Here is a 25,292-nt window from a genome sequence, read left to right as displayed (position 1 = left end):
GGGTTGCTGGCAGGGGCCCCGCTCTGAGCCTAAAGAGCGGTAATTCACCCGGAGAGAGTGCCGCAAGAGCGGCGGAGCCTTTCTCCGACGTGCCAGCACCAGTGGCAGGCGGCGACAGCCGACCGCGCCACACCAACATTTTCTGGGCAAGCTGGCCGCAAGGCTTGCAAAGTTGACTGTTCTTCCCAGGCACCCAGCGATGGGCCGTCTGGGCCCACAGACAGTGCTCGAAGTCATGCCACCACCCCAGGCTCCTGCCAGTCGCCGCCTCTTCCAGGCCCTCCATTGGCCCTCCAGGGAAGCGAACTGTCCACAATTACAGCTGGAGCCGGCGGCGGAATGAGTAATGCATTCCCACATGGATGCCAGGCGCGGGCAGTGCGACTGCCGCCGCCATCCGGCCTGCCGGCGGGCCCATCCCGCGCGCCCGCCCTCCAGCACTAGTAGGGCGGCACGCGGGCGGCGGCCGCCTCCAGCTGCCTCCGCGCTGCTACGTGTCGCGCCGCTGCCGTCAGTACCGCTGCAAAGCCCAAGGCTGCTGCGGCCTAGACACGGCTGGGGTAGAGGAGCACGCGGACCTTGCTGCCGATGGCTGCGGGGGGCAGGTTCTTCTGGAACTTGGTGCGCACGGTGCCGACGCTGCCGTGGGCGCGGGTCACCTGCACGCACGCGCACGCAGCCGCAGCAAGCAGCACACAGGGGTCAGCAAAGGGTGCCAAGCGTGCGGTGCGGGCAGCAAACCAGCCAGCAGAAAGGGCGGCAGGGGCAGCTTGCAGGGCGCGGATGCTGGTAGCAGCTGCCGTGGATGGCTGCTGCAGCCGCCTCCTGCGCTGCTTCACCCAGCTGCACTCCCAGGCTGCGCGCTACCAGCTGCTCCCCCTCCACGCCATCAACTGTCAGCTGCGCCACGCTGACTGCCGCGGAGCGATGCTCCAACACCCCCGTGTTGCCGTCGCCGCCCGCCAGCACGGCGCGGCGCTACCGCTGCCATGCAGCAGCAGCAGTATCGGCAGGGCTAGCAGACGTGCTGCCATCCACGGCAGCACACGCACAAGCGCCCAGCCCCGTGCTGCGCATGCTGCGCGCACCTTGCCCCAGATCACGCGGTACTTGCTGCCCTTCTTCTCTGTCTTGGCCTTGTACACATACGCCACGCTGCGGCAGCAACAGCGCACGCGCACAACATGAGGGTGGGGAGGTCAGACGGCACGAGGCGGAGAGGGCAAAGGGTCCAGACCCAGGCGCAGCCAGCGAGAGCTTGTGCGTGCGTGTCCCGCCGGCGCTGCTGCCGCCTGCTGCGCTGGCGCTGCCCTCATGAGTGAATGTGGTCGCAGCGCTCGCCCGGCTGGCGCTGCGCCGCGTGGTGAGCGCCCTCGGCGCCTGCCGCACGCAGCTGCTCGCTCCAGCAGCGTTCCCCACCCCCCAGGCTGCAGACTGACGCTGTTTCCCCACATCCCAGCCCCGCCATGCCGTGCTGCGCCAGGCTCTGCCGCTGGGCTGCTCCACTCCAGCCTCGCCGCCATGCCGTCGATGGTGCCATCTGCCCATCTGCCACCCGCCGCTGCCACTGGCATCCCCAGAAGTGTGCGCCCCGCCCATTACACACACCCCTCCCGTCTACCTGCATCAATGCATCACGCCAGCCACCAGCCTGCCCCAGCCCCAGCCAACCAGCCCCAGCCTCACCGCTTGCCCAGATAGAACTCCGTCTCATCCTTGGTGTTCACGCCATCCACCTTCACCAGAGCGGTGTGGGTGTACTGGGTGGACTTTCCCCTGCGAGGGCGCAGGCGGGGCGGGCGCAGGCAGGTTGGGCAGCAGCCGGGGGGCGGAGAGCAGCGCGGCAAGGGCGGCGAATCGAGCTGTTGCCACGGATCGGGTGGTTCTGATGTGACCTAGTGCAGGCTGCCGTCATCCCACTGCTGCTGCTGCCATTATTGCTGCTGGCTTGTCACTAGACCCCTGCTTGCTCAGCCTGCTCCGTGCAAGGCAGCACCCCTGCTGCCACCGCCGCCGCCCCGCTGGCCGGCGCCTCCTGGTGCGGCTGGCCCGCCTGCCGGCCGGCGACGGGCTCTTGGTGGGATGTTGCTCCCTTCCGCCCACACAGGCGCCGCCCAGGGGCCCGCGGCTGCTGCATGCCGCTGCCATCACGGCCTGCCGGGTGGTGTGCGCCCAGCTGCATGGCACAGAACTGCAAATGGCTGTGCACCCGCTGGTGCGCTGCATGGCGGCCATCCACACCTCTTGTAGCCGAGGAACTGGCCGGTGACGTAGAGCCGCACGCGCTCTCCTGCCATGGTGGCTACCTGTGGCTCTCCGAGCAAGCAGCCAAAGAGGGCGAGCCTGGGGCCGCCCGGCGGATTGTGCGGGCCAGGAGGGCGCCCAGCATGCGTAGCATTTAGACCCCGTGGCTTAGTGCTGAGCCCCTTGCACGCCGCTGTTAGTGCTTTTGATTGCTGTTGTGTAGCAGCTTGGACAGATCGCCAGGGGGCCGCTGCGGCTGCCTTTTGATCTCACATGCCGGCCGTGCCATTGTGCAGTTAGGGCAGCAGCCCAGCCGGTGCGGGCCGAGGCAAACATACGTAAATCGTTGGCAATTGCGTCGCTGCTAGGCCCCGGCTGTATGGTGCCGCCAGCCGCCGCTCAACTCGCCGGCCTCCCAGCCGTCACACACAGAGGCGGTAGGTGACTGCAGCCAGGGACGAAGCAGCGCGCAGCAGCACATGCCAGCCGTCACAGCAGCGCGGCTTTTCACGCCGGCTCGCTGGCTGCCCTGCCTGCGGCGCCGCCCCGGGCGCGGGCCCAGCCTCCCCGCACTACTGGCGGGCCCACCGTAGCGCCCCGCGGTCTCCGACCCGCGCACGATGCGCACCACCTGGCCGCGCTCCAGGCCCAGGTACCGGGCCACCGGGTCCTGGTGCTGGATGCGCGGCAGCTGGGTGTCCTTGACCTGCGGGGTTTTGGGTGTGGGTGTGGGGGGGGTGCGGGAGCAGGGAACGGTGTGGCCGGCGCGTGTTGAGCCTCACCGTTGCCGGGATCCCCTGGCGAGGTGAGCAGCGGCTAGGTGCCGCCCTGCACCCCCCCATGCTCATCGTGTCCCCCCTCCCTGCCTGCTCCAGCTGTCCCGCTGTACCGCCTCGTGCCGCACCTTGTACCGCTCCAGCAGCGCCGCCTTGTCCAGCCGGCTCAGCACCTGGTGCTGCGGCACCATGCTGTGCCGGGTGATGTTCACACGCAGCTCACCCTCGGCAAACACCTGCCGGGCTGGGCGGGGATGGGGTGGGATGCAGCAGGCACACCGGACAAGAAGGCTGCCATGCCCGGCAGCAGCCAACTGGCGTGGTGCAAGAGCGTCCCAGACCTCAGCCTGCCCCGCCCTCTCAGCAGCTCCAGCAGCAGACCTGCCCCTGGCCGCATGCCAGCCCCCACCACCCTCACTTCCACAGCCGCTCCCGCACGCACGCAAGCACACAGCGCACAACACACACGACCACGCCGCCTGCCGCTGGGGCTCCTCGCCACCCCGCCTCACCTCAATGGCAAACTTGGCCGACATCTCCTGGATGCACTGCTTGGCAAACGGCGTTAGCTTGTCCTGCTCGGCCCAGGGCGCAACAGGGAGCACGTGGTTGAATCAACAGGCGGCGTCAGGATGCCTCCGCTGCCGCCATGTCCGACAGAGGCTGCCCCGCCCTGGAGCCAGCCTCTGCCGGGGTGCCGCCCCCGCGGCTGGGTGCGCCCCTTCCCCTCCCCACCACCACACATATCAGCGAGTGGTGCCCGCCCGCCCCACCACTTGCCCGAGCTGCCTCCTCGCACCTGCAACACGAGGATGGAGCGCGGCACCCTTTCGTCCCGCATGCGTACCGCCACCGCTTTGATGGCCTTCACCCCCAGCTGCAGGCCGCAGAGGCACGCCGCAGGCGCGGCGCAACAGGGCGGGTGAGCGGGACATGCGGCGGGGCACCCAGAACCAGCGGCGCTGCACAGCCCGCAGCCGAGCGTTGCAGCGTTGGGCGCCGCCTCCAAGCTTACCTTCGGGTCCTCGAAAAAGAAGACGAAGGCTTGGTGTGTGGGGTCATCCTGCAGGCGCTCACCTCAAGGAGTCAGGGAGACAAACACGTGCTGAGGGCAGACGGCATGGAGGTGGATGGGCACCAGTGATCCATCGATCTATGCACGTGGCATCCTCCGTGGCCTGCTGGGCAGCCTGCCCGCCGGACAAGCCGCGCTCCCAGCGTGCAGGCCAGCAGTTTGCCTGGCTGGCTGGCGTGCAGCGCCCGCCGCCGGCCCCGTGCCGCGGCGCACCGCCTTGGATGCGAGGATGGTGATGGCGTCGCGCCGCACGTTCTCGGGGTCGGGCTCTGTGGCAAACTTCTCCACAAACTTTCTCCCGCTCATCTCCACATCCTCCTGCGGGTCAGCAGGCGGCGCGAGGGCGTTCAGGGGGCAGCCACGTCTCTCCCGCACCTTGCTGCAAGCCGCTGCCTCAGGGCAGCACCGTGTGCGCTGCGCCGGGCAGGCACTGGCAGCACGGGTGTTGGGCTTGGCTCCCCCTCGGGCCCCATCCCCAAGCTTCCATTGCCCCCTTGGAGCCTCCACCTTGTCGATCTGGTACCCACGGTCCCGCAGCATCTCCAGGCAGGTGCGGCGGATGTTGCGCAGGTCCATGACGTGCTGCGGTACCGGCGCCTCGCGCTCCATGCCGGCGGCTGCAGTCGGAGGTACTGGGGACGGCGGCGGCTGGTTGGGAAGATCTGCTCTAATGAGCAGGTGTTGGTAATCCAAAGCCTGCATGACGGAATGGAGGTCAATGAATCTCAATGGAGTGGAGGGCAGCCGTGGGTTGGGGTCCGGCAGCGGGATGGGCGGCGGCCGCTGCCGGCTGCTGAGCCACGCCACCATCCAGCTCCCCCTGTCTGCTGTCTAGCTGCAGTCCTAAGGCCCAGCATTCTTCTGCCTCCACTCCTGCTCCCTCAGCAGGCCTGCTGCGGGGCCCGAGCAGCCGCCATCACCCCACAGCAAACCTAGGCACGGCTGAACTGCTGTTTTTATGAAGCCCTGGCCTCGCCCAGAGCTGCTGCCCAGCACTGGAGGACTGGGCTGCGAGAAGTGGCAGCCCTGGGCCCTGCCTCACCTGCCGGCTGCTCTACGTGTGTGCTGGGGATGTGAGGAGTTGTGGGACCACCACCAGTCCCTGGCCAAGCCCGCAAGAGCTCGTACTGGCGTACCTGCGGCTGCCTGCCATCGAGCGCCCCCACTTCTGTTGCCAGATGCGCATTACAATGCCAGCAGGCTAGCTAAGTCAATAGCATCAAGGGGCCATGCATGACATCCAAGAATCCTACTGCGCCGGCAGGTCCGCTTGCTGCTGCTGCTCTTGCTCCTGCTGGGCGTTGGGCGAGGGCGCCGCCGCCGCCGCCGCTGCCTCCCGCGGGGCGGTGATGGAGCGCAGGAACTGCACCATGTAGCCTTCGTAGTTGGGCATCTTCTCATACACTGCACACACCACAAAAACAACATGAAAAAACCGCAGAAACGAGGCCGGGGCGGCCGGGGCGGCTGAGCAGGAGCGCGCAGCCCTAGCATGCTCCCGTCCTTCCAAGCTGCCGGGCCCAAACAGACACACACGTTCCGCCTGCTCCCGAAGCCCGTGAAAAGCACGGGATCTGGAGGGGAGCCCGGCCCCTGCTGCCCACCTGGAAAGTAGTTGATGTCAATCAGGTGGTACAGCAGCTCCTGCTGCTGCCCCTCCTCGCCCTGCCCCGCATGCCCCGCATGCTCGCTGGGCGGCCGCCGCTCCTGCCCGACGCATGCCCCGCCCCTCGCCGCCGCGTCGTGCAGCACGGCAGGTGCTGCTGCTGCGGCCGCCGCCGCCTGCGCCTCTGCCAGGCGCAGGTCCAAAGCCGCGGGTTCCTCGGCCTGCTCTGCCTGCTGCGGCCGGCAGGCGCCGTTCTGCTGCACCCCGCCCGCCTGCTGCCCCGCCTGCCCCGCCTGCTGCATTCTAGCCTGCTCCAGGCTGCTGGCGGGCGTGCCGACCCCGGCGGTGCTGCTGTCGTGGCGCAGGCGGCGGCGGTGGCAGTGCATGGGCACGATGACGTCAAAATTGAACAGGCTGAGCCCGGTCTGGCGCCGCAGCCGCTGCGCCAGCGCCTGCAGCAGCCAGGCGGGCGGGCTGGGCACGCCGTGGCCCTGCGGGAGGGTGGAGGGGCAGGGGGTGGGGGTGGGGGGGGCCAGAGCTGTCGCATGGGCGGCGGCGCCAGTATGCCCTAAAACCAGAACACATGATGAACCAGAACACCTGCCTGCAGGGTGCAGCGGCAGCGGCAGCGGCGGCACAGCGGCAGCGGCGGCGGCAGGGGGCAGCATCCCAGGTACGACCGCACCTGCTCCCGTGAGCCGCCGAGGCAGAAGCCCAGGTACTTCTTGCTGGGCGGCGCACGCAGCCGCGCCAGCAGCGGTGCGTTGCTGCGTGTGGTGCAGCCGGCTGCTACAACCGCATCCAGCACGCTGGCGTCGCAGGTGGCTGCTGCAACTGCGCCAGCTCCCATGCGCTGGTAAAGTGCTCATTAGGGTTGTTATCTTCAAGCGCGATGGTGTCCTGTGCGCCCGCCCGCAGCGCCCGCTTCGCCTCGACGTGCTGCAGCCGCAGATGGCGGCGGCGGAGGCAGAGAGCCGGGTGCCGGCTGCCAGACTGTGCTGCAGACGGGCATCCAGCGCCTTCAGTGCCTGAGCTACCTCCCTTATCTTGCTGCACAGCGGAGACAGGAGTTGGGCAGAACTATAAAGCGTAATGGGAAGGTGTGGCCTTCCCGCCATTTCCTGGCCGCTCCTTCCCACTCACGAGCCCAGCGCCTGGGAGCCGCCACCCACTCCCAGCTCAGCGCCGTCTGAACGATCCAGGAAAGCCTCGGCCAGCCGCCCGAGCTCGTGCTCTCCCCTGGGCGAGGAGGCGGGGGACGCCAGGCTCGCGGCCAGAGCCTCCAGATCGTTTAAAGTTGCATCCATCGCATGCAGGGATAGCGGGAATGGCCGCCAGCCTGATTGCTACAAACAAGTGTTGCCCGCTACGCACGCTGGGGCGGGAGCGGCATGCTGCCGCCTCAGCGATTGACATGCTCACGAGGCAACGCAGCGCCTGCTTTCCATTCAACGCCTGCCACTGAGAGGACACCAGCAGCTTCAAGGGTTTGCCTAAACAGGTGGGGATCCCGGGGTTTGGGAAGCGTTGCCGCAGGCCTGGACGAACAGCAGCAGCAGCTCGCATGTGAGCCGTATTGGGATGAAAGCCTTCTCAGGGCTCCGCTTCGACGGCATCAGATGCAGCAGCTCAGCATAGCCCACGCCGCATTGCAGGTGGCCTGGGGCCACCCAGCATAGAACCGCTGCCCCACAGGCTGACTGCATCCAGGCTGCTGCCAGCTGGAGTGCCGACACCGAGGCCAGGCCACAGCGGCTCGCCAGGTGGCTGCCAAGCTCTCCCGTCTGGTCTTCCGGCGGCGAGGGCGGTGCCGCCACGTGTTCCCTCAGTACATGGAGGAGGGTTGCACGCCAGCTTCGGCAGTGACGTCCGGATGGAAGCCTGCGCGAAGAAAGGGGCGGGAAAATTGACAGTCTGGAGGCAGCCCATGCACATGTGGTCCCACCACAATCCACATGCTGAGCCCAGCAGCGGGGCGGAACCGTGGCCCCGACGAAGGCGTGGATAGAGGTTGGGGCGCAGAGCGCGGCCAGTTTGAAGCTGTGAGATGGGCACCAGTTCACTCGCTGTCAGTTGAATGAATCATTGAACTGCGCATAGCCCTGGGTCGGCAGGGTCCGCATGTCTCGCTGGCGGCGGTGCTGACGGCATCGTAGTTGGCAGGCAATTCCAGATTTGGTGCCCTGTTTGGCTATCTTGCCGCGTTTTGAAGCTGCCGGTGTCGTTCAGAATCCAGGAGCGGCCTCAGGCACGCCGCAAACCTTGTCCCACCGCGGGCGGTAGCGATGTCGGTCACCAGCGCAGCGCTCCGCTTCCACCCCGCGCACATTGCTGGGCACCCCCGCACGGCCGGCCTGCGAGGCGCAGGTGGGGTGTTGGTCACCTTGAGCCGAGGGTCCTTGGTTTTTTTGCCCGCCTAAGTTCTCCTCCAATAAACCAGGATCCGGCCTGTTGTCTGCACTTTGCAGGCTGTCTACCGCTGCGCAGCACCCGCCTGCTTCGCTCGGCTGCGGCGGCGCCCCGAGAGCGAGGAGGACAGGGTGCTGCTGCTGGAGCTGGTGCCACCCAGCGCTCGCCCACCCACCACCAATGCTGAATGGGACGCACTGGCGGAGCAGTGGAACACCACATTTTTCAAGCGGCTGGTGGATCCACGCAAACTCAGCTGCGGCGCACCAATGGCAAGCTCTTGCGCGAGGCGTGGCTGGACCTCGGGCAACGCGAGGCGGCTCACAACACGCTGCACCCGGCAGCGGCCGCTGAGCGAGCAGCAGTTGTCTTGCTGCAGCAAGAGCAGCGGCAGCAACGGAGGCAGCAGCAGCAGCAGCAGCAGCAGCAGCATGCGGCGCAGCCTCTTGCGCCTCCTGTGCAGCCTGGGTCTCAACTGGGTGAGCAGCAAGAGCAGCGGCAGGCAAGCCAGCGGCATGGTGCAGCAGGCGGTGCGCCCCCTACGCTTGCGGTCGCGCCGAAGCGGCGCCGCGGTGAACAAGGTGGTGCTGGAACCAAGCACCTCTGCCGTGCGTGCAGGTGAGCTCAATTTCTAGCTGTCTCTCGTTGCTGCATTAGCTGCTTTGGCTGCTCTGCATGCTTCGCATGTTGCACTGATGTGGCTGCACCCCTTGCTGGCATGGCAATAATGCTTCCTTACACCATGCCTCTTTTCACCAAACCGTCGCTGTGCAGATACAAGGGCTCTTTGGTCTTCATGACAGGCCCGCACAAACTCATCTGCCCCCACAAGGCCGAGTGGGACGCGCTGCCCGACTCTCAGCAAAGGGCATGGTCCAAGAAGTGGTCGGCAGAGGATAAATCAAACGGCCACCTTGCCCGGCAGAACGCGCTTCCAGCATCTGCTGCAGCCGCTGTAGCAGCTGCAGCGGGCGTCACGGCAGCACACGCTGCGCCTGCATTGCCTACGGGGGCACCGACAGCGGCGGTGGCGACGGCGGTGGTGGCGGCACCGGCAGCAGCAGCGCCGCAAGGATTGGCAGGCTGGGCTCGGTTCCCAGGGTTTACCTTAATCACGCGCAGCACGTCGCCACTGCCGCAGCAGCAACAGCCTCCTCAGGGGCAGCAGCAGCAACAACAAGAGGGGCAGGGGCAGCAGCAGCACAGTGCTGCACCTGCAACAACTGAGCAGCAGCCTAGCAGTTCTGATGCATTCTTTGATCTTTGACACACCCATACATTGTGATCCTCGGCTACTCCATTAAATCAGATGAGGAAATTCGCCAGAGAGAGAGAGGTGTTCACTGTTGCTGCTGTGTGCTGGGCACAGCATGCACGCCGCGAGCTGGCGTTGCACCCATCTTTCTCTGCATCGTACCACGCGCTGCCAGTGGGAACTTGAGGCTCCCTTCAGTCGCGACCGGAGCGAAACGGCAGGGAAACTAGCTCCTGGAAGGGTCGGCTGGCGCGCTTCGCGCGCCAGCAACTTTCCTCTCCCTCTCCCTCCTTCCTCCCCCTCCCCCATTTACCAAGGTCGCGCCTGCGGCGCTCCCCCTATATGGGTAACTTCCCTGCGACGGGGTGGCGCCCGCTCAGGGCGCCCCCGCACAGGCGGGCGCGCACGGCACACCGCCGCGCTCTGCGTATGCCAGACGCAAGGTGCAGGAACTGGATAAGCAACTGCCTGATATGCAGCCAGTCAAGCAGCTGGTTGAGCCCATCTCCCTTTTCATGGCCATCGTGTGCTTCATGTGCGGCGACTTCTACGGTGGCTGCGGGTTTCTCTTTTGCGTCGTCCTGGTCCGGCTGATACAATGAGCTGCACCGACAGAGAGCACAGGTGGGTGGAGGGGAGTGCAGAGGGAGGATGCATAGGAGACAGTGTTTATGCGAGGAAAACCTGGCACTGCTGGTCCCCCTGGCAGTGCTCCCTCCCAGCGCTCGCTCCCGATCTGCCCCTGCTGCGTTTGCGTTCAGTGTGTGGTGGCTGGGTGGCCCTGCCCTCATCGCCCGCGTTCTGAAGTGCACGCCGCCGCCGCCATATTCCCTTCAATTGAAGTTGCTTGCTTGTTCCTTACGGCGTGCAACAATGTTGCCCCCTGCTCTGCAGCTCCGCTGTTCAAGTGTACATTCTTGCGCAATGCGGGTTGAGCTCACAGCTCCGGGCCACAGCTCTCTGGCCGGCGCGGAAGCTTGGAGCACTGCCATCTCACCTCACCCGCTGACAGTGAGGCTGGTGAGTCTGCGCCGTGACCTCGGCACATTCGCCATGACCTCAGCACACAACTCGGCTGGAAGGGACGTGGGCAGCTGCAGCTGCCCCCGCATTCATTCCCTTTCCCTAAGAGCTCAGCCGGCATTGTCCCTCTTCAAATCCTCTGCTTTGCACTCCTGGCTTGCATGTCCCTGCTCGCATCCTCACTCATCAACATGGCAGCTGCCTTGGTTTTGCAAGCTGCAGCTGCTCCCTGCAGCCCCCATCCCATCATCCACTTCGCATACCACGCAATTGCGTTCTTTTCTCCTGCAGACGTCTGCACATACCGATTTGTTCACATGTAACCGACTTGCCAGCATGCACAGAAGGCATGGGTTACGCACGTATGCATTTGGAGCGCATCAAACAAAGCTGCATGAGGAGTCTTCCTCGCAAGAGGCTGTCTGGCGCTGGCTGAAGGCGGCGGTGGCGGCTTGCCAGTGGTGGCGGCAGGCAGCGGCAAAGGCATCGACGCTGGCCGGGGGTTGGCGGAGGAAGCGGTGGGGAGGCAGGGGATCAGAGAACAGGTCGGGGAACTGCACGTGCAACGGGGCGTACAACGGGCAGACAAGGGGCATGTGGGGGGCATCCTCAATGCCGTCGTAGCAGTGGGGGCAGACCCGCTCCCCTCTGGGGCGCAGCAGCCAGCGGCCGGTCTCTTCTGCGCCCCAATGCAACCCGGCGCGTAGCTGTGCCAACGTCTCGCGGTCCTGCCGCCGCCGTACTGCGTCCAAGTAGGCCTTGTGCCATCCAAACATGGCGGGCGCCAGGTTGAGGGCGCCCACCACGTTGTACACATAGTGCTCCAGCCAGCTGGCGCCGCCCTTCGCCACCGCCGCCTGGAGCTCCGCCAGCTGGCTAGCGTCCCCGAGCTCGCCCAGGTCCACCGGCGCTGGCTGCTGCATGTCCAGCTGTATGCCGACCACCGCCAAGCCGGCTTCCAGCTGGGCCGCCCACGACTGCTGAGCAGAGCTGCCAGGTGGATGCTGGAGTGCAACGCTTGCTGCATCGGGCCGCCAGGCTTCTCCGCGAGCGTCCTGTTCCACAGCTGAGCTGCACGCCGCAACCAGCGCTGCCTCAGCCGCCGCTCGTCGCACTCAGCCAGCACCACGCAACTGGGCGCGCTCTGACGCACGCCCAGCAGGTGCCGCAGGTAGCTGAGCTGCGGCTTCTCAGCGGCGCAACCAGCGCTGCCACCTGGGCTGGCTGCCGCTTTGGCCGCCAGACAGCGTCAGGGGCCATGCATGACAGTAAAAGAGCTACTGCGCCGGCAGGTCCCCTGCTGCCGCTGCTCTTGCTGCTGCTGGGCGTCGGGCGAGGGCGCCGCCGTCGCCGCCGCCGCCGCCGCCGCCTGCGGGGCGGTGATGGAGCGCAGGAACTGCACCATGTAGCCCTCGTAGTTGGGCATCTTCTCATACCCTGCACACACCACAGAACGAACATGGAAACATCGCAGAAACGGAGGCCGCTACGCTGCGCAGGAGCGCGCAGCCCCAGCATGCTCCAGCCCTTCCAAGCTGCCGGGCCCAAACAGACGCACACGCTCCGCCTGTTGCCGACCGTGAGAAGCCCGTGGAAAACACGGGATCTGGAGGGGAGCCCAGCCCTTGCTGCCCACCTGGAAAGTAGTTTATGTCAATCAGGTGGTACAACAGCTCCTGCTGCTGCCCCTCCTCGCCCTGCCCTGCCTGTCCCGCACGCTCGCTGGGCGGCCGCCGCTCCTCCCCGCCGCATGCCCCGCCCCCCGCCGCCGCGTCGTGCTGCACGGCAGGTGCTGCTGCTGCGGCCGCCGCCGCCTGCGCCTCTGCCAGGCGCAGGTCCAAAGCCGCGGGTTCCTCGGCCTGCTCTGCCTGCTGCGGCCGGCAGGCGCCGTTCTGCTGCTCCCCGCCCGCCTGCTGCCCCGCCTGCTGCCCCGCCTGCTGCATTCTAGCCTGCTCCAGGCTGCTGGCGGGCGTGCCTGCCTCGGCGGCGCTGCTCTCGTGGCGCAGGCGGCGGCGGTGGCAGTGCATGGGCACGATGACGTCAAAATTGAACAGGCTGAGCCCGGTCTGGCGCCGCAGCCGCTGCGCCAGCGCCTGCAGCAGCCAGGCGGGCGGGCTGGGCACGCCGTGGCCCTGCGGGAGGGTGGAGGGGCAGGGGGTGGGGGGCAGGGGGGGGCGCCAGAGCTGTCGCATGGGCGGCGGGGCCGGTCTGCCCTAAACGCAGAACACACGATGAACCAGAACGCCTGCCTGCAGGGTGCAGCGGCAGCGGCAGCGGCGGGGCACAGCGGCAGCAGCGGCACAGCGGCGGCAGCAGCGGCAGCGGCGGCACAGCGGCAGCGGCGGCGGCAGGGGGCGGCAGCCTCTTGCCTTGGGCGCCGTGTCTGCTCTGCCCCATGACTTGCTGGCGGGGTAGGCCGACACTCGTTCCATGAGCTCCAGGTCTGGCAGAGGCTGGCCGCCGCCGCCGCCACCGCCAACGCCGCCGCCACCTTGCGCCGCCTGCCCTGCCGCCGCCTGCTGCTGCCCCTGCTGCTGCTGCTGCTGCTGCGGGGCGGCGGCAGCTGCTGGGTCCCCTCCTGCCGCCGAGCAGCTCCACTGCGGGAGGTGCAGCGAGTTCCGCTTCACTCGCACTGCAGCAGAGGAAACATGGCGGGCGCAGCAGGCAGGTGGGCGCAGCGGGTCGGCGGGCGATGGGCGGTCAAGGGTGGTGGGTGGCAGCGGGGCAGGCCGGACCTCCGGGCCAGGCCTGGCAGGGCGCCGCATGAGCAGCGCCCGCACAGGCATCGCTGGACACGCACCACGGCACAACACAGCGCGGCACAGGCACCACGGTACAGGCAGCGCGGCCCAGGCGGCAACGCGGCAGCAGCGCGGCGCGGCCCAGCAGCCCCGGCAGCGCCTACCTGACGTCTCTCCCAACACATACACCTTGAACAGGCAGCCGCCGTGATCCACATACTGCTGCAGCAGCACCGGCAGCTGAAGGCAGGCCGCCTCGCCCGCCAGCAGCCGCCGCAGGCCGCGCGGGCTGTGCAACACTGCGGGGGGGAGGAGGCGGGGAGGGCGAGGCGGTGAGCAGGCATGTGCGCCACAGCAGGTGGGGCGGAGAGCAGGTGCTAGGCCCTGGGCCTCGCAGCACCTCAACCACACCACACACACACACACGTGCGCACACACACACACACACACACCACCACCACACACACACGCACACGCACACCCACCACACACCTGCCAGCGCGTGCGACCCCTCCCGCCCGTCTGCCCACAGCGGCTTTGCCAGCAGAGGGTAGCGCAGCCCCGCCGCCGCCATCTGCGCCACCGCAGCCTCGTAGCCGGTCCCTTCCGCCAGCGTTGTGTTGGTGGGCACGCAGCAGCGGCAGCGCTGCGGCGGGCGCCCGCCCTGCGCCAGCGCGGCGGGCTCCTGCGGGCGGCGCGGCGGGGCGGGCAGCGGCGCGGGTGGAGGGAGGCGGGCAGCGGTGCAGGCGGGACCGCAGACGCCACCAACCAGCCAAACACACACACACACACACACACACACACACACACAACCGACAACACACACAAACCCACACACACAGCTGCATGTCCCCGTCGTGACCACACCACCATCGCAGTCATACGCCAGCAACCGCCCACCAAAAAGCTCACACACGCATCCACGATCGCGCTGCCGGGCCCGCCCACGCCCCACACCTTCCCACCCATCCACCCCACCCACCTCAAACACCCAGCCGCCGCCGTCCAGGAAGGACACCATGGATCCTCGGTTGCGCAGCGGGTAGGTGGCGGCGGGCAGGTCGAAGACGCGCACCTCGGGGTGCGCCGCCGCATAGGCGGTGATGGCGGCCTCCCAGTCTGTTGCGCATGGGAGGGGCGGCGGCGGTGGCGGCGAGCGGGCCGTGGGTGCGGGCTGTGAGGAGCGCTCGGAGGCCGGCTGGACCGGCTGTGCAGCACAGCTCAGCCCGACACAGCGCCTGTGTGTGGTGGGGGCCCGGTGCGGCCCGGATCGGGCCGGGCCCCGCCAGCCTTGCCACCCACTGGTTAGAGCAGGCTGGGGCGGGAGCAGGCGGGCGGGTGGCCAGCTGGCGCGGGGAGCCCCTCGGCGGCTGGCTGGCTGGCTGGCTGGCAAGGGAGCCCGGCTGGCCTGCCTGGGGCGGCGGCTGGCTGGCGGGGGGCCTCACCTGGCTTGCGGACCTTCTGTAGAATGGCGGCGAAGGGCCCTTGTGCCTCCAGCGGAGCCTCCTTGTCCACAAACCGCAGCTCGATGCCCGCCTCCGCCGCCAGCGCCACCAGCCTGTCGCTGATGTGCTTCTTGCGCTTCTCCTTCTTCAGCGCCAGGCCCACCACGGCGGCGGGGCGCGGGCGCTGCGCGCCGGGTGGCGGCGGCGGCGCCGCCCCAGCCTGGCGCCCGTCGTCCGGGGTGGGCCGGCAGCTGGCGCCAGTTCCCCCCAGGGCGGTGCGCACGTCCGGCGCCGAGGAGCCCAGGGTCAGTCCTGCCGTGGCGTGTTCGTCCTGATCCGGCGGAGCTGGGGCCGCCTGGCGCACAACTTGGCCGGCGGGACTGCCCATTCTCGGTGGTGCCGCTGGGGCTGGGTAGGGCTGCTCAGAAGTGATCGATCGGGCTGGAGCAGCGCTCTCTGGGACGATAACGGGTCGCGACAGGCTCAGTGGCCCGGTGCAAGTGTTGGCGGCTAATTGGCGCCTCTATCCTTTGAACACGGGTGCATGCATGTCCGGGCACGATGCAGGTTTGCCTCGAAGGGTGCGCAGAGTGCTGGAGGAATGGATCTCGCGCAATGCCAACTCAGCCTCAATTTGCAAGTGGCCTCCTCCGCTCCCCTGCTTCATGCACTTCCTCTGAGGCCACCACAATAACGTGGATGCCAGCTGACTGGGCGGCTCTGACTCTCCATCGCATGGCGGCCCAGCAGGACAGAGACCAGGCATGGGCCGCTGCCGTGCTGGAAGGCACAGTGGTAACCAGAGGCCCGTGGAGGGACAGCCGGCAGCGCGCCAGGCAGGGCGGCAGCAGCGCCAGCGCTGGCGACGCCAACAAGGCTCCGCGGCGGCACAGCCAGCAGCAGCAGCAGCGGCAGCAGCAGCAGCGGCAGATGAGCAGTGAGCAGCAGAGGCATCCTGGCGGGCGATGGCAGCAACACAACGCAGGCGGCACGAGCGCTGCGGCTGCTGGCGCCGCCAGCGCCGCTGCCGCCGCGGGCGGCGGCGACACCTTGCCTGCCTACAGCCAGCCGGGCCCGCGCTCCACGGCCCGGGTGGCGCACTGCCAGGCGTGCGACGTGTGGGTGCCGAGACGGGCAGGAGACTGGGAGGTGCGGCTGCCGCTGGGCTGCCTCCGTTGCGCTGCCGCTCTCTCTACATGCTTTGAGTAGCGCTCACTCTCCGCCACCCCGCCGCAGGTACACACCGCTGGCATCCGCCACCGCCGCCAGCTGCTCAGCCTGCGGGTGCACGGCGAGCGCAACCGCCTGGTGCTGTCGGCGTTTGAGAGCCCGCCAGGTGCGGCGCCCATGGCTGTGCCTCACTGCCCACCTGTGCCCACCCCGTTCCTGCTCACGTCTCGTTGGACGTCACTCGACTCATTGCCCTGTTCTGTGCTGCCCGCCTCTGCCCTGTGTGTGGCTTGCGAGGGTGCAGACTCTCCAGAGGCGGCGCAGCGGCTGGTGGGCAGGGCGGCAGCGGACTTTGGCCTGGCGCAGCCGTCCAGCGGCGCGGCGCAGCAGCAGCAGGCCGCGCCGCCGCCGTCGCCAGAGCTGCTGCAGGCGGCGCGGCGCCTGCGCACCCAGGCCCTCAAGCAGCTACTCAACATGTTCGGCGTGGGGCAGCGTGAGTGGGCTGAGGTGGCGGCGGCTGGCTGGGCGTGGGGCAGCGTGAGTGGGCTGGGGTGGCGGCGGCTGGCTGGGTGTGCGGCCCAGTGGATGCCCGGGTGACAGGTCATGCTGTTATCTCGCTCTCTCTGCATGCTTGCTGGAGAGCCGCGGCCGCGAGCTGAAGCGCCGCCCACGATGCCCGACGTGCCGTCCTGCAGTGTACAGCGCTGCCGGCGCAGGGTTCGAGGAGCGCCTGCTCGCCTCCTGCCTCCAGCAGGCCGCCCGGCGGGTGGGAGGCGAGGTGCGAGCGCCGCCCGTGCCCGGCACAGCCGCCCCTGGGGCCGCTTGCTTCGAGTGCAGCACAGGGGCGCAGCTTGCGGTGGCGGCTCACTGGGTGGTGGCGGGGCGCTGGGGCGACGCCGAGCTGGTCAGCATAGCGTGCTCGCCGCCCGCAGACGCCCCCCGCTCGCAGCACGCCGGCCTGGCAGCCGCGGTGCCGCTGGTGCTGTGCGCGCTGCGGCGCGGCCGCCTGGCCTCCCTGCGGCTGCGGCTGCCGGGCGGCGGCGGCGACGACGACGCCCGCCTGGCGCACCTGTGGCAGCGCGCGTGGCAGCACGCGCTGCCCGCGCTGCGGGACCTGCTGGGCAGCAGCGTCCCCCTGCGCGACCTGCGCCTCGCGCTGCCCGGCTGCCTGCGGGACGCCACCGAGGCGTACCTGCGGCAGCTGCAGGCGGCGGCGGCGGCGGCGGCGGCGGCGGTGCGGGCCCAGGTGCTGCTGGGGCTGCACCCGCGGCTGGGGCGCTGCAGCCTGCTGCAGCTGCTCCCGCTGGCGGTGGTGCGCGAGGTTCTGGACCTGGCGGCCCCCCTGCAGCCCTGCGCGGTGCACATAGAGTGGCTGGACTGACCTGCACGCTGCGCTTCATGCACGGCTAGTAGATGTGTGCCGCTGTTGCAAACAGAGAGCGAGACAACTGTGCAGTGAGAGGATGAGGCAAGGGAGCGCAGGCACAGGTGTGGCCAATGGGGTGGTGCCATTCCGGTCAGCCAGCGGGAGGACTAGTGCATGGCATGGTGGTGGCAATCCACAATTGGATCATTGGAGGACATTGGTGATCGGAAAGTAGGCACCGGCGTCCAGGAGCATCCAGGAGCATCCAGCAGAAAGAGAATCTGCAGTCCCCTTGGGCATGGCCCAGCTGCCACCCCGCCACTCTGCCCTGCACCTGTGACCGGCTGCCCGCCAGCCACGCTCACTGGTGCTGGCGCAGCTGCTGCAGCAGCGGGGCGTACACAAGCGGCTCGGCCACCGCGGTGCTGACGGCGGCGATGCGGTACACCCGAGCGGCCAGGCGGTACACGTCCCCCGCCACCGCCTCCGCCCCCACGCCGCGCAGCACGCGGCGCCAGGCGGGCGCCGCGGGGCTGCCCCCCCCGCTGCTGCCGTTGCTGGTGCCGGCGCTGTTGAGCAGGGAGGTGGCGGAGGCCAGCACGCCCGCCTGCACCCGCCGGTAGACGGCATCCTCTGTTGAGAAGATGCGGCGCACCATGCGGCGCACCACAGCCACATCCAGGCCCGCCTGCCCCTGGCCCTGCCCCTGCCCCTGCCCCAGCCCCTGCTCCTCCTGCTGCCCCCGCTGCTCGCCCCGCTGCTCTGGGCTGCCCCGCGCCTGCTCGCCTCCCTCTGGCCGCTGAGCTGGCGCCTGCTGCGCCTGCTGCGCCAGCGCCTCCTCCACCTGGCGGTGCAGCTCCAGCACCAGCCCCTCCATGCCAGCCCCGCCAGACAGCAGCGCGCCCATGCGGCCCACCACGCGCTCGCACAGCGCGGCGTGGCGCGGGGACCCCGCCGCGGGCAGCGCATGCCGCGAGGCCAGGACCTGCGGCGCGGGGGCGGCAGGCGGGGGCGGGGAGTGATCGCCGTCCAGTGCGGCGAGCATGCGACCAAGCGCACATGCGCAAGGCGCAGGGCGCGAGAGGATGCTGTGGCTGCTGCGTGCGGGCGGCTGGCGCGCGGCCGCCCCGGCCCCAGCCCCGCCCCCACCTGTTGTACGATCAGCAGCGAGGCGGCCAGCAGGCAGAGGCGCTGCAGCTCGTTCTGCAGGGCCACTATGCCGCGCAGGTCCAGAAGCAGCACCTCTGCAGCAGCGCAAGGAAGAAAGGTGACGGCACAGGGAAGAGAGGAGTCGGCGGCGTGAGCAGGAGCGGCGGTGGAGGCGGGGGCGCGGGTCGGACGCGGCAGCGGCGCGAGGGACACGCAGCCGCGGCAGCGCAAAGGCGTGGGCCCTTTCCGGCCTCCTTGCCTGGGCAGAGGTCGGCGGGGACGGCGTGCGGCAGCTGCGCCAGCTGCAGCAGGCCCGCGCCCACGCAGGCGCGGCAGTAGGCGTCGCCCCGCAGGTTGGACGGCGGCGGCGCCTGCGACACGCAGAGGGCCCGCCGGGGGCTGGGCTGCGTCATGCGCGGCCTGGCGTGGCAGGCGCCGCTGGGCCCCAGGGGGGAGGCAACAGGGGCAGCTGGCGCCAGCTCAGCGAGCCGTGGCAGCGCAGCACTAACAAGGTCGGGGCGCTCACCTCTTGAAGCACCTGCTTCAGCCAGGTGAGTGTGACGGGGAACGCCTGGGCCGCAGCCTGAGGGGTGGGGCTGGCACCGCCGCCGCCGCCGCTGCCGCTGGCGCCGCCGCCTGCGGCCGCCGCCAGCGCCCGCTCGTACCGCGCCCGCTCGTACTCCACGCCGCCGCTGCCGCCCAGCACCGCCTCTGCAGGGCGCAGGCGGCGGGATGGTGGGCGGCAGGCACAGCAGGTCAGGGAGCAGCCCACGGGGGTGGCTGCTGTCGGGGCGAGCCGCTGCCGCTGGCTGGGGAGCGGCGCTGCGGATCGACTAAGCTGGCCGCCAGGCAAGGATCGACTGTCGACTGTCGGCTGCACCCGTGGCTACCGGGCGCACCTCTCAGCATAGCCAGCCGCGCCCGGGCCACATCCCCGCGCAGCTCCTCCAGCTGGTGCAGCAGGAAGCGCGCCGCCGCCACCGCCGCCGTCACGCTGGCCTCGCCGACCACCGCGCCGGGAGGGGCGGCGGGGGCGGCGGGGCCGCCGGGCGCGGCTCCCGCTGCCGCCGTCGCCGCCACCGCTGGCGCTGCGGCGCCCCGCTCGACGCTGGGCGGCAGCGCAGGGCTGAGCATGGCGACAACACCACCGTCGCCGCTGGCATCAGGGCGCAGGCTGAGCTGCCACTGCACCGCCCCCTCTGGGCGCTCACCCGCAGCACCCTCCGCAGCGCCCGCCGCCAGCCGAAGCCCCACCGACACGCCGCCCTCGCCGCCGCCGCTCGCCAGCACCAGCTGCACCCGCTGCTCCGCCGCTTCCCCCGCGCCCGGCGGAGCGGCGGCAGGCGGGGCGCTGCCAGGGTAGGCGCCGCCGCCGCCGCCGTCTGCCGCCGCAAAGAGCTTTGCCACCTCGGCGTATGCCTGCCGCGTGTGCTGGCGCCGCGCGGGCGCCTGCAGGCGGCCTATGGCGTGGCACAGCAGGTCAAAGGCCTGCGCGCAGTACGCCGCATCGTACCGCTGCAGCCGCTGCCGCACACTCCTGCAGGGGCGGCCGGCGACCGCGCAAGGGGCGGGGTCGGGCAGCAGCAGGAGGGCAGGATGGGGCAGGGAGGCAGGCGGGCACGGCAGCAGGCGGGCCTGGTGCCTGCAGGAGGCAGGCACGGCGGCTGCCGTGTGCTTGGAAAGGAGGCAAGCACCCACCCGCCCAGCCACCCACCCAGCCCCCTACCCACCGCACCGTGTCCAGCTTCTCCTGTAGCTCCCCCAGCAGCCCCCGCCCCTCCCCGCTGCCGCCGCCGCCGCACAGCGCCGCCAGCTGGTCGCGAGCGTCCAGCAGCAGCGCCGCCAGGCGCGCGGCGTCCCCGCGGCGCAGCCCATCCACCAGGGCGTCGAAGAAAGCGCGCTCCGCGACCTCCCGCACCGCCCGCTGCACCTCAGCCTCCACCTCCTGCCCCTCATCCGCCTCGTCGCCGGCAAAGGGGGCCGCGGCTGGCGGGGGCTGCCTGCCTGCCAGGCCAGCGGGGGGCGCGTGGCCCGCCGCCATGCGCGCCGGCGCCTGCGCGCCGCCTGCGGGCTCCAGGGGCGGCAGCGAGGGGATGCCGCCCTCCTGCCCGCTCAGCAGCCAGCCGTGGACGAGGGCCTCGTTGGCGGTGGCACGGTACAGGGGGGAAGCAGCTCGAGCCGCCGCCGCCGCCTGCCGTGCCTGGGCCTCCAGCTCCCGCTCCTGCTGCTGCTGCTGCTGCTGCTGCCTACCAACTTCAGCTTGTGGCTGAGCGCCATCAGGTTTCGGCGAGGTGGCAGCCGCCTTTGCTGGGTGCTGGGACGGCGGGAGCGCGCGGCCCGCCGACGGCGCTGAACCGCCGCCGCCCGCCGCTGCGGCACCGCTGGTGCCGCCTTGCCGCTTGGACCGCCTGAACCACACAGCGGCAGCCGCTCCGACCAACGCCACCAGCGCGGAGGCCTGCAGGCCGTGCATCGTTCCGAACCTTCTCAAAGTCAGCACGCCGTCACAGCAGCTTGCGGTGCGATCGAATTGCTGTCAACAGGGTCGGCAGAGGCGATCAGTGCAAAGAGAGGGAGGCCTGGAGGAAGGGACGGTTCTGCCGCCACCCCGCCGCCTAGTCAGCACCTGCGCCTCAAGTTCGTTCCCTCCAGGGGCAACATTCCCTCTGAAAGCGGACATTCTGTTACAGACACTTCAAACAGCATAAAGGGAGGGAGAGGAGGTGCTCAGTACGCCACAAAGGAAGAGCCTCTCCCGCACTAGGCATCGCCGCCGCCTCGACATGGTCAACGCGGCGGCTGGGCGCCAGGCTGCATGCCCGCCATGCGCTGCATCTGCAACTGCATCTGCATCTGCATCTGCAGCACCTGAGCCGGCGTCAGCTGCGCACCCTGCACGCCCTGCGCCTGCTGCGCCGCAGCAGCTGCCGCGGCAGCCTGCTGCTGCTGCTGCTGAGCCTGAGCCGCCTGGGCCGCTTGCGCCTGCCTCATCTGCACTGCCGCCATCTGCTGCTGCTGCAAGGCCGACACCGCCGCGAGGGAAACGCCCGCCGGAGCGACGGGCGCTGCCGCGGCGGCGGCGCCAGCCCCCTGCCTGGCCTGCTGCTGCTGCAGGGACACGGCCAGCAGCTGCTGCAGATGCGCCGGGTTGGCCATCAGAGAGCTCAGCACCTGCTGCTGAGCCGCGGCCAGAGTGTCGGCCTGCGGCAGCAAGGACGGCAGCAGCAGTGGCGGCAACGGGTTGAGAGGAGTGCAAAGCTGCCAGGGCCACCCGAGTGGGCCAGCCTTGGTGGCACGACATGCACACGTGGCAGGATGATGCGGCAGCATGGCAAATGCGCGGCAGCAACTCTCACAGTGGCTCCAGGCGCTGCGGCCCCAACTGCAGGTGCCGCGGCCGCCCCGCTGGCCGGCTTCGGCACGGCGGCTGCGGCTGCCGGGGCGGCGGGCGCGGCCGGGCCTGCGGCGGCGGGCTCGGCTGCTGCTGCCGCCTGCTGCTGCTGTGCCTGCTGCTGCAGCCTCGCCGCCTGCTGCGCCTGCAGCAGCCGCGCGATGGCCGCCTGCTGCTGCGCCGCGGCGTGCTGCGCCAGCGGCCTGGGCTGCTGCTGCTGCTGCGCGGGCTGCACGGCCTGCGTGAACATCTGCATGACGTCCGGTGGGGGCGCCGCCGCAGCTGCTGCGCCAGCAGAGGCGGGGCGGGACGACGCGGTGTCGCTGCGCTTCAGCGCCGGCGCCATGTGTTGGGCCATGTGTGGCGGCAGCGCCATGGACCTGCGGGCAGGCAGGCGGCCAGGCGGGCGTGCGGGCAGGTGAGGCCAGGGGTATGGGCGGCAAGCACGCTGCCGGGTTGCCATGGACACCCTCAGCTGCAGGCCTCCACCAGCTGCCTGTGCCGTCCTCTGCGATACCTCCACCACCACCACCACCACCACAGACTGCCCGCCTGCCACAGGCGCGCGTGCCCATGCAACCCGTGCGCACCCGAGCTTGCGCTTGCGCGAGGCGGTGGCCACCTCGCGGGGCGGCTTGGGCAGCAGGAAGAAGAAGGTGAGGTCCTCGCCGATCTGGAGGTGGGCCTGGGAGGCGAGCGGGATGGGGCCGGGGGTGTTGGGCGCCCCGGGCTTGTGGTCCTCGCCGTTGACCTTCACCCCGTTCTTGCCCACCACCTCCAGCTCGAAGTGCTCTGCAGGCGGGGGGGAGGAGGAGCAGGAGGGCCAGGCAGCAACGCTCGAAACGCAACGCACGAGCGGAGCGTGGCGGCGGCGGCGCGGGCAACAACGCGCCACAGTCGCTGCGGCGCTCCTCAGGGCTTGCGCCTGCGCTCACTCTTGTCGAAGTTGTAGCGGATGTAGGCGTGCTCGCGGGAGACGGCCTTGTGCTCGGCGAGCGGCACGTCCACCTGTTTGGTCTTGCTGTGCCGCCCCAGCAGCACCTCGTATGTGCGCATGATGTAGTTCAGCTTGCCGCCGTTGCCCACCAGCTTGGCAAAGCCGCAGCGGCCAAGGCGGGGATCATCCGCAGGGACTGGCATAGTGCAGAGCTGTGCGCTTCAGGGCTTGTTGGCTTGCAAGACTTCGCTATCAGACCGCCTGATCAAGCACGCGGAGAACGCTGCCAGCAGGACTCGAAGAAAACACGGAGTGCATGGGCGCCAGGCTGCGCCTTCCGGGCAATTTGCTTTCATCCAGGCACCTTGGTAGCACCCAGATTCCCCCCCCAGCACCCGCCTAGACCCTCGCAGGCCTCCCTCCGCAACTCCTCCTTTCGGGCCCTGCTGGTGCCGTAGAGGCCGCAGCCATGGCGGACGATATGGATATGCCCGATCTGGAAGCCGGGTTTGCGCCAGAGACGCTGGGGCAGCAGCAAGCCGTCGCCGCCGCCGCCGCCGCTGCTCCCGGCCCTGCTGGCGCCGACGAAGTGTTGAATGAGGAGGACGAGCTTGAGCTGGCGCTGGAGGCAGAGCTGGAGGACGCAGACGAGGAGCAGCAGCAGCAGCAGCAGCAGCAGCAGCCAGGCGGCGAGCCGCGGCAGCAGCAGGCTGGCGACGCGCAGCTGCCGGCGGGGGCCGCCCTCCAAGACGCCGCACGCGCCGCCACCACGGCCACCACGGCGCTGCAGCGGGAGGACGAGGAGCTGCCGCTCACAGACGAAGGCTTCATAGACCTGGACCGGCTGACCGCCAAGCAGCACCAGCGCTACAACAAGTGAGTTGGGCGCACCTGCCTCGCTGCGCTGCATGGCTTCAATGCGAGCGCAACTGGCTGGGTGCTTCAATGCTGGCCCTGGCTGCCCATAGACTACCTGCCCTGCGCTGCTCTCCCTACGGCATTTACTCAGAACCCCCCCTGCCTCTCTCCCCACCCCGCCTGGCAGCCTGGTCAACGAGATCCTCACCGAGCAGCAGCTGGACCGCTACTCCGCCTTCCGCCGCTCCAGCCTGAAGAAGGGCATACAGGTGGGGCTGCCGGGTGAGCAGCAGCAGCGGCAGCGAGCTGCCAGCAGGGCAGCTCGTTGGCAGTCGCAGCCGCGAGCGTGGGGCGGCAGGTGCCAAGGCATCATGTTGCTCGGCATGCGCGCGACACCCCCAAGTCACCAGTGCCGCCTCTCCTCTTCAACGGGACTGCTCTGAGTACCCACCATGCCCGCCGCACGCGCCCCACACGCCGTGCAGCTGCTGATGATCAAGACCCTGGGGGGCGCGCCCAACGCCAAGGCGCTCATCGCGCTCAGCAGCGTGACCAAGAGCTTTGTGGACGACCTGGTGGCCGCGGGTGGGTGGCTGCGGTGGGGTGCGGGTGGAAGAGTGGGGAGGGGGAGCTCGCCTGGCCGCGAGCAGCAGCCTGTTGACATCAGCAGGAGCGGTGGTTGTGGGTGTGGCAACGAAGCTGCAGTGCTGGCTGATCCGCTGCGCTCTCATGCCATGAAGATGGCGCTGCCGGAATCAGAGCCAGAAAGCGAAAGCTAGCAATGCTTCGCTGCCAGCACCTCGGACCAGCTGGATTGGGTACCTTCATCGAGGCGACCTGCTTCCCAACTGCCCCTCCTTGTCCTGCAGCGATAGGAGTGGCGGCAGAGCGGGGGGAGACCACGCCGCTGCAGCCAGCACACATCCATGCAGCCTACCAGCGGCTGATTGAGCAGGAGAAGGTGCCCGGGAAGACGGCGCGGCGCCGCGCCTTCCTCTGACTGCCGGCAGGCCTCCCGCAAGGGATGCAGCTGCTGATGGTGTTTGGGAAGCTAACCATCTGCCACCACGCTGTAATTCCTGTCCTCCAAGCCCGCAAAAGGGACTGTTGGTGGTTGCGGCGAGCGTGGGCGGCGGCTGCCGAGAGCAGAAGGTGGCACAGGCGATGTCCTGGCTGTCGGCAGCTGGTCTCGGGGCGGTTTCAAGCCAACCGCCATCCCCCAGGATCAAGGGAGGGGCCGGGAGGCATTCCACCGGCGCCCAACTTTTGTGAGCGCAGCAGTCTCCGCACGCCAGCTTAGCCTTCACCGCCTGAGCCTTCGCTCCTCTTTCTCACCTTGCTCGCTGCCCCCGCTCCCTGCTGGCTGTCTGCCTGCTGCTGCCTTCCCCAGCGTCGTGATCGCCGCAAGCTCAAACTCTTCACCGGCCCCTGCAACCCCACGGCCGCAGCCGCGTCTTGCTCAGGCTCCTGCAGCAGCGCCCACGCCGGGGCAGCCCCGCCCGGCGCAGCAGACGGCGGCAGCAATGACGGCCATCTCGGTGACGAGCGTGAACGTGCTGGACAACCCCTCCAAAGTCACCAACCCGCTGCAGTTTGAGATCCAGTATGAGTGCATGTTCGACCTCGCAGACGGTGCGCCGGAACGGGCCTGAACGCGCCCGCAGCGCTCGACCGGCCCGCCTGTTGTTGCGTTCACGGCCACGCTTCCAACTGCCGCCCTCCAGCCCCAGCCCACGCCGAGCGCTGCCCCCCCTGCGGCCCACACCCAAACCCCTGCCGGGGACCCTCTTCTTCGCCTCCTTCCCCGCCTCTGCGTCCCTCTCTCCCGTCTCCGCGTGGATCCCCGG

General features: G+C 69.4%; 10 protein-coding genes across 10 annotated transcripts in view; 4 read left to right on the top strand and 6 right to left on the bottom strand.

The window, feature by feature from the left end:
- Positions 1-471: 471 nt before the first annotated feature.
- Positions 472-2,328, bottom strand: CHLNCDRAFT_30584 (hypothetical protein). Its single transcript, XM_005849084.1, has 4 exons — positions 2,242-2,328; positions 1,687-1,776; positions 1,089-1,155; positions 472-659 (listed from the first exon to the last, which is right to left on the bottom strand). The coding sequence occupies exons 1-4, from the start codon at positions 2,295-2,297 to the stop codon at positions 546-548; spliced, it is 327 nt and encodes a 108-aa protein (XP_005849146.1). The 5' UTR covers positions 2,298-2,328; the 3' UTR covers positions 472-545.
- Positions 2,329-2,666: 338 nt separating this feature from the next.
- CHLNCDRAFT_48698 (hypothetical protein) lies at positions 2,667-4,671 on the bottom strand (the record flags this gene model as incomplete). The annotated part of the gene is made up of 8 exons (XM_005849083.1): positions 2,667-2,689; positions 2,833-2,950; positions 3,149-3,256; positions 3,533-3,595; positions 3,820-3,897; positions 4,036-4,083; positions 4,309-4,413; positions 4,603-4,671. The coding sequence occupies 8 exons, from the start codon at positions 4,669-4,671 to the stop codon at positions 2,667-2,669; spliced, it is 612 nt and encodes a 203-aa protein (XP_005849145.1).
- Positions 4,672-5,344: 673 nt separating this feature from the next.
- CHLNCDRAFT_143757 (hypothetical protein) lies at positions 5,345-7,008 on the bottom strand (the record flags this gene model as incomplete). The annotated part of the gene is made up of 5 exons (XM_005849082.1): positions 5,345-5,499; positions 5,700-6,192; positions 6,387-6,535; positions 6,696-6,751; positions 6,845-7,008. 5 exons carry the CDS (start codon positions 7,006-7,008, stop codon positions 5,345-5,347), a joined length of 1,017 nt encoding a protein of 338 aa, XP_005849144.1.
- A 1,453-nt stretch (positions 7,009-8,461) lies between these two features.
- On the top strand, positions 8,462-9,428 carry CHLNCDRAFT_57408 (expressed protein). Its single transcript, XM_005849284.1, has 2 exons — positions 8,462-8,728; positions 8,885-9,428. Exon 2 carries the CDS (start codon positions 8,907-8,909, stop codon positions 9,375-9,377), a length of 471 nt encoding a protein of 156 aa, XP_005849346.1. The 5' UTR covers positions 8,462-8,728; positions 8,885-8,906; the 3' UTR covers positions 9,378-9,428.
- Positions 9,429-11,637: 2,209 nt separating this feature from the next.
- Positions 11,638-14,962, bottom strand: CHLNCDRAFT_143754 (hypothetical protein; the record flags this gene model as incomplete). Its single annotated transcript, XM_005849081.1, has 7 exons — positions 11,638-11,825; positions 12,025-12,520; positions 12,812-13,020; positions 13,294-13,428; positions 13,622-13,814; positions 14,112-14,248; positions 14,575-14,962. The coding sequence occupies 7 exons, from the start codon at positions 14,960-14,962 to the stop codon at positions 11,638-11,640; spliced, it is 1,746 nt and encodes a 581-aa protein (XP_005849143.1).
- A 347-nt stretch (positions 14,963-15,309) lies between these two features.
- Positions 15,310-17,125, top strand: CHLNCDRAFT_143753 (expressed protein; the record flags this gene model as incomplete). Its single annotated transcript, XM_005849283.1, has 4 exons — positions 15,310-15,696; positions 15,811-15,910; positions 16,049-16,237; positions 16,440-17,125. 4 exons carry the CDS (start codon positions 15,310-15,312, stop codon positions 17,123-17,125), a joined length of 1,362 nt encoding a protein of 453 aa, XP_005849345.1.
- A 346-nt stretch (positions 17,126-17,471) lies between these two features.
- Positions 17,472-20,732, bottom strand: CHLNCDRAFT_143752 (hypothetical protein; the record flags this gene model as incomplete). Its single annotated transcript, XM_005849080.1, has 6 exons — positions 17,472-18,095; positions 18,260-18,352; positions 18,541-18,630; positions 18,786-18,970; positions 19,159-19,796; positions 19,990-20,732. The coding sequence occupies 6 exons, from the start codon at positions 20,730-20,732 to the stop codon at positions 17,472-17,474; spliced, it is 2,373 nt and encodes a 790-aa protein (XP_005849142.1).
- Positions 20,733-21,046: 314 nt separating this feature from the next.
- CHLNCDRAFT_143751 (hypothetical protein) lies at positions 21,047-22,790 on the bottom strand (the record flags this gene model as incomplete). The annotated part of the gene is made up of 4 exons (XM_005849079.1): positions 21,047-21,460; positions 21,616-22,030; positions 22,241-22,442; positions 22,586-22,790. 4 exons carry the CDS (start codon positions 22,788-22,790, stop codon positions 21,047-21,049), a joined length of 1,236 nt encoding a protein of 411 aa, XP_005849141.1.
- Positions 22,791-23,056: 266 nt separating this feature from the next.
- CHLNCDRAFT_143750 (hypothetical protein) lies at positions 23,057-24,445 on the top strand (the record flags this gene model as incomplete). Its single annotated transcript, XM_005849282.1, has 4 exons — positions 23,057-23,463; positions 23,633-23,714; positions 23,931-24,030; positions 24,315-24,445. 4 exons carry the CDS (start codon positions 23,057-23,059, stop codon positions 24,443-24,445), a joined length of 720 nt encoding a protein of 239 aa, XP_005849344.1.
- Positions 24,446-24,968: 523 nt separating this feature from the next.
- CHLNCDRAFT_143749 (hypothetical protein) overlaps positions 24,969-25,292 on the top strand; it is a gene marked incomplete at both ends in the record, with an annotated part of 1,108 nt that continues 784 nt past the window's right edge. The window contains one exon of the mRNA XM_005849281.1: positions 24,969-25,019. Within this exon, the coding sequence (XP_005849343.1) occupies positions 24,969-25,019 (51 nt within the window). The remainder of the gene's footprint in view (positions 25,020-25,292) is intronic.

Source organism: Chlorella variabilis (genome assembly GCF_000147415.1).
Source record: "Chlorella variabilis unplaced genomic scaffold CHLNCscaffold_6, whole genome shotgun sequence".
Classification (NCBI taxonomy): domain Eukaryota; kingdom Viridiplantae; phylum Chlorophyta; class Trebouxiophyceae; order Chlorellales; family Chlorellaceae; genus Chlorella; species Chlorella variabilis.
This window is presented reverse-complemented; position numbering and strand designations above follow the sequence as displayed.

What these genes read in the sequence shown, in the direction of transcription:
- CHLNCDRAFT_30584 (XM_005849084.1), bottom strand. Translation starts at nt 2,297, where the DNA reads ATGGCAGGAGAGCGCGTGCGGCTCTACGTCACCGGCCAGTTCCTCGGC. An exon ending in CAGTTCCTCGGCTACAAGAG is followed by an intron (nt 1,777 to 2,241) that starts GTGTGGATGGCC and finishes GCGCCCTCGCAG; the next exon opens with GGGAAAGTCCACCCAGTACA. An exon ending in ACCGCGTGATCTGGGGCAAG is followed by an intron (nt 660 to 1,088) that starts GTGCGCGCAGCA and finishes GCGTGCGTGCAG; the next exon opens with GTGACCCGCGCCCACGGCAG.
- CHLNCDRAFT_57408 (XM_005849284.1), top strand. Translation starts at nt 8,907, where the DNA reads ATGACAGGCCCGCACAAACTCATCTGCCCCCACAAGGCCGAGTGGGAC.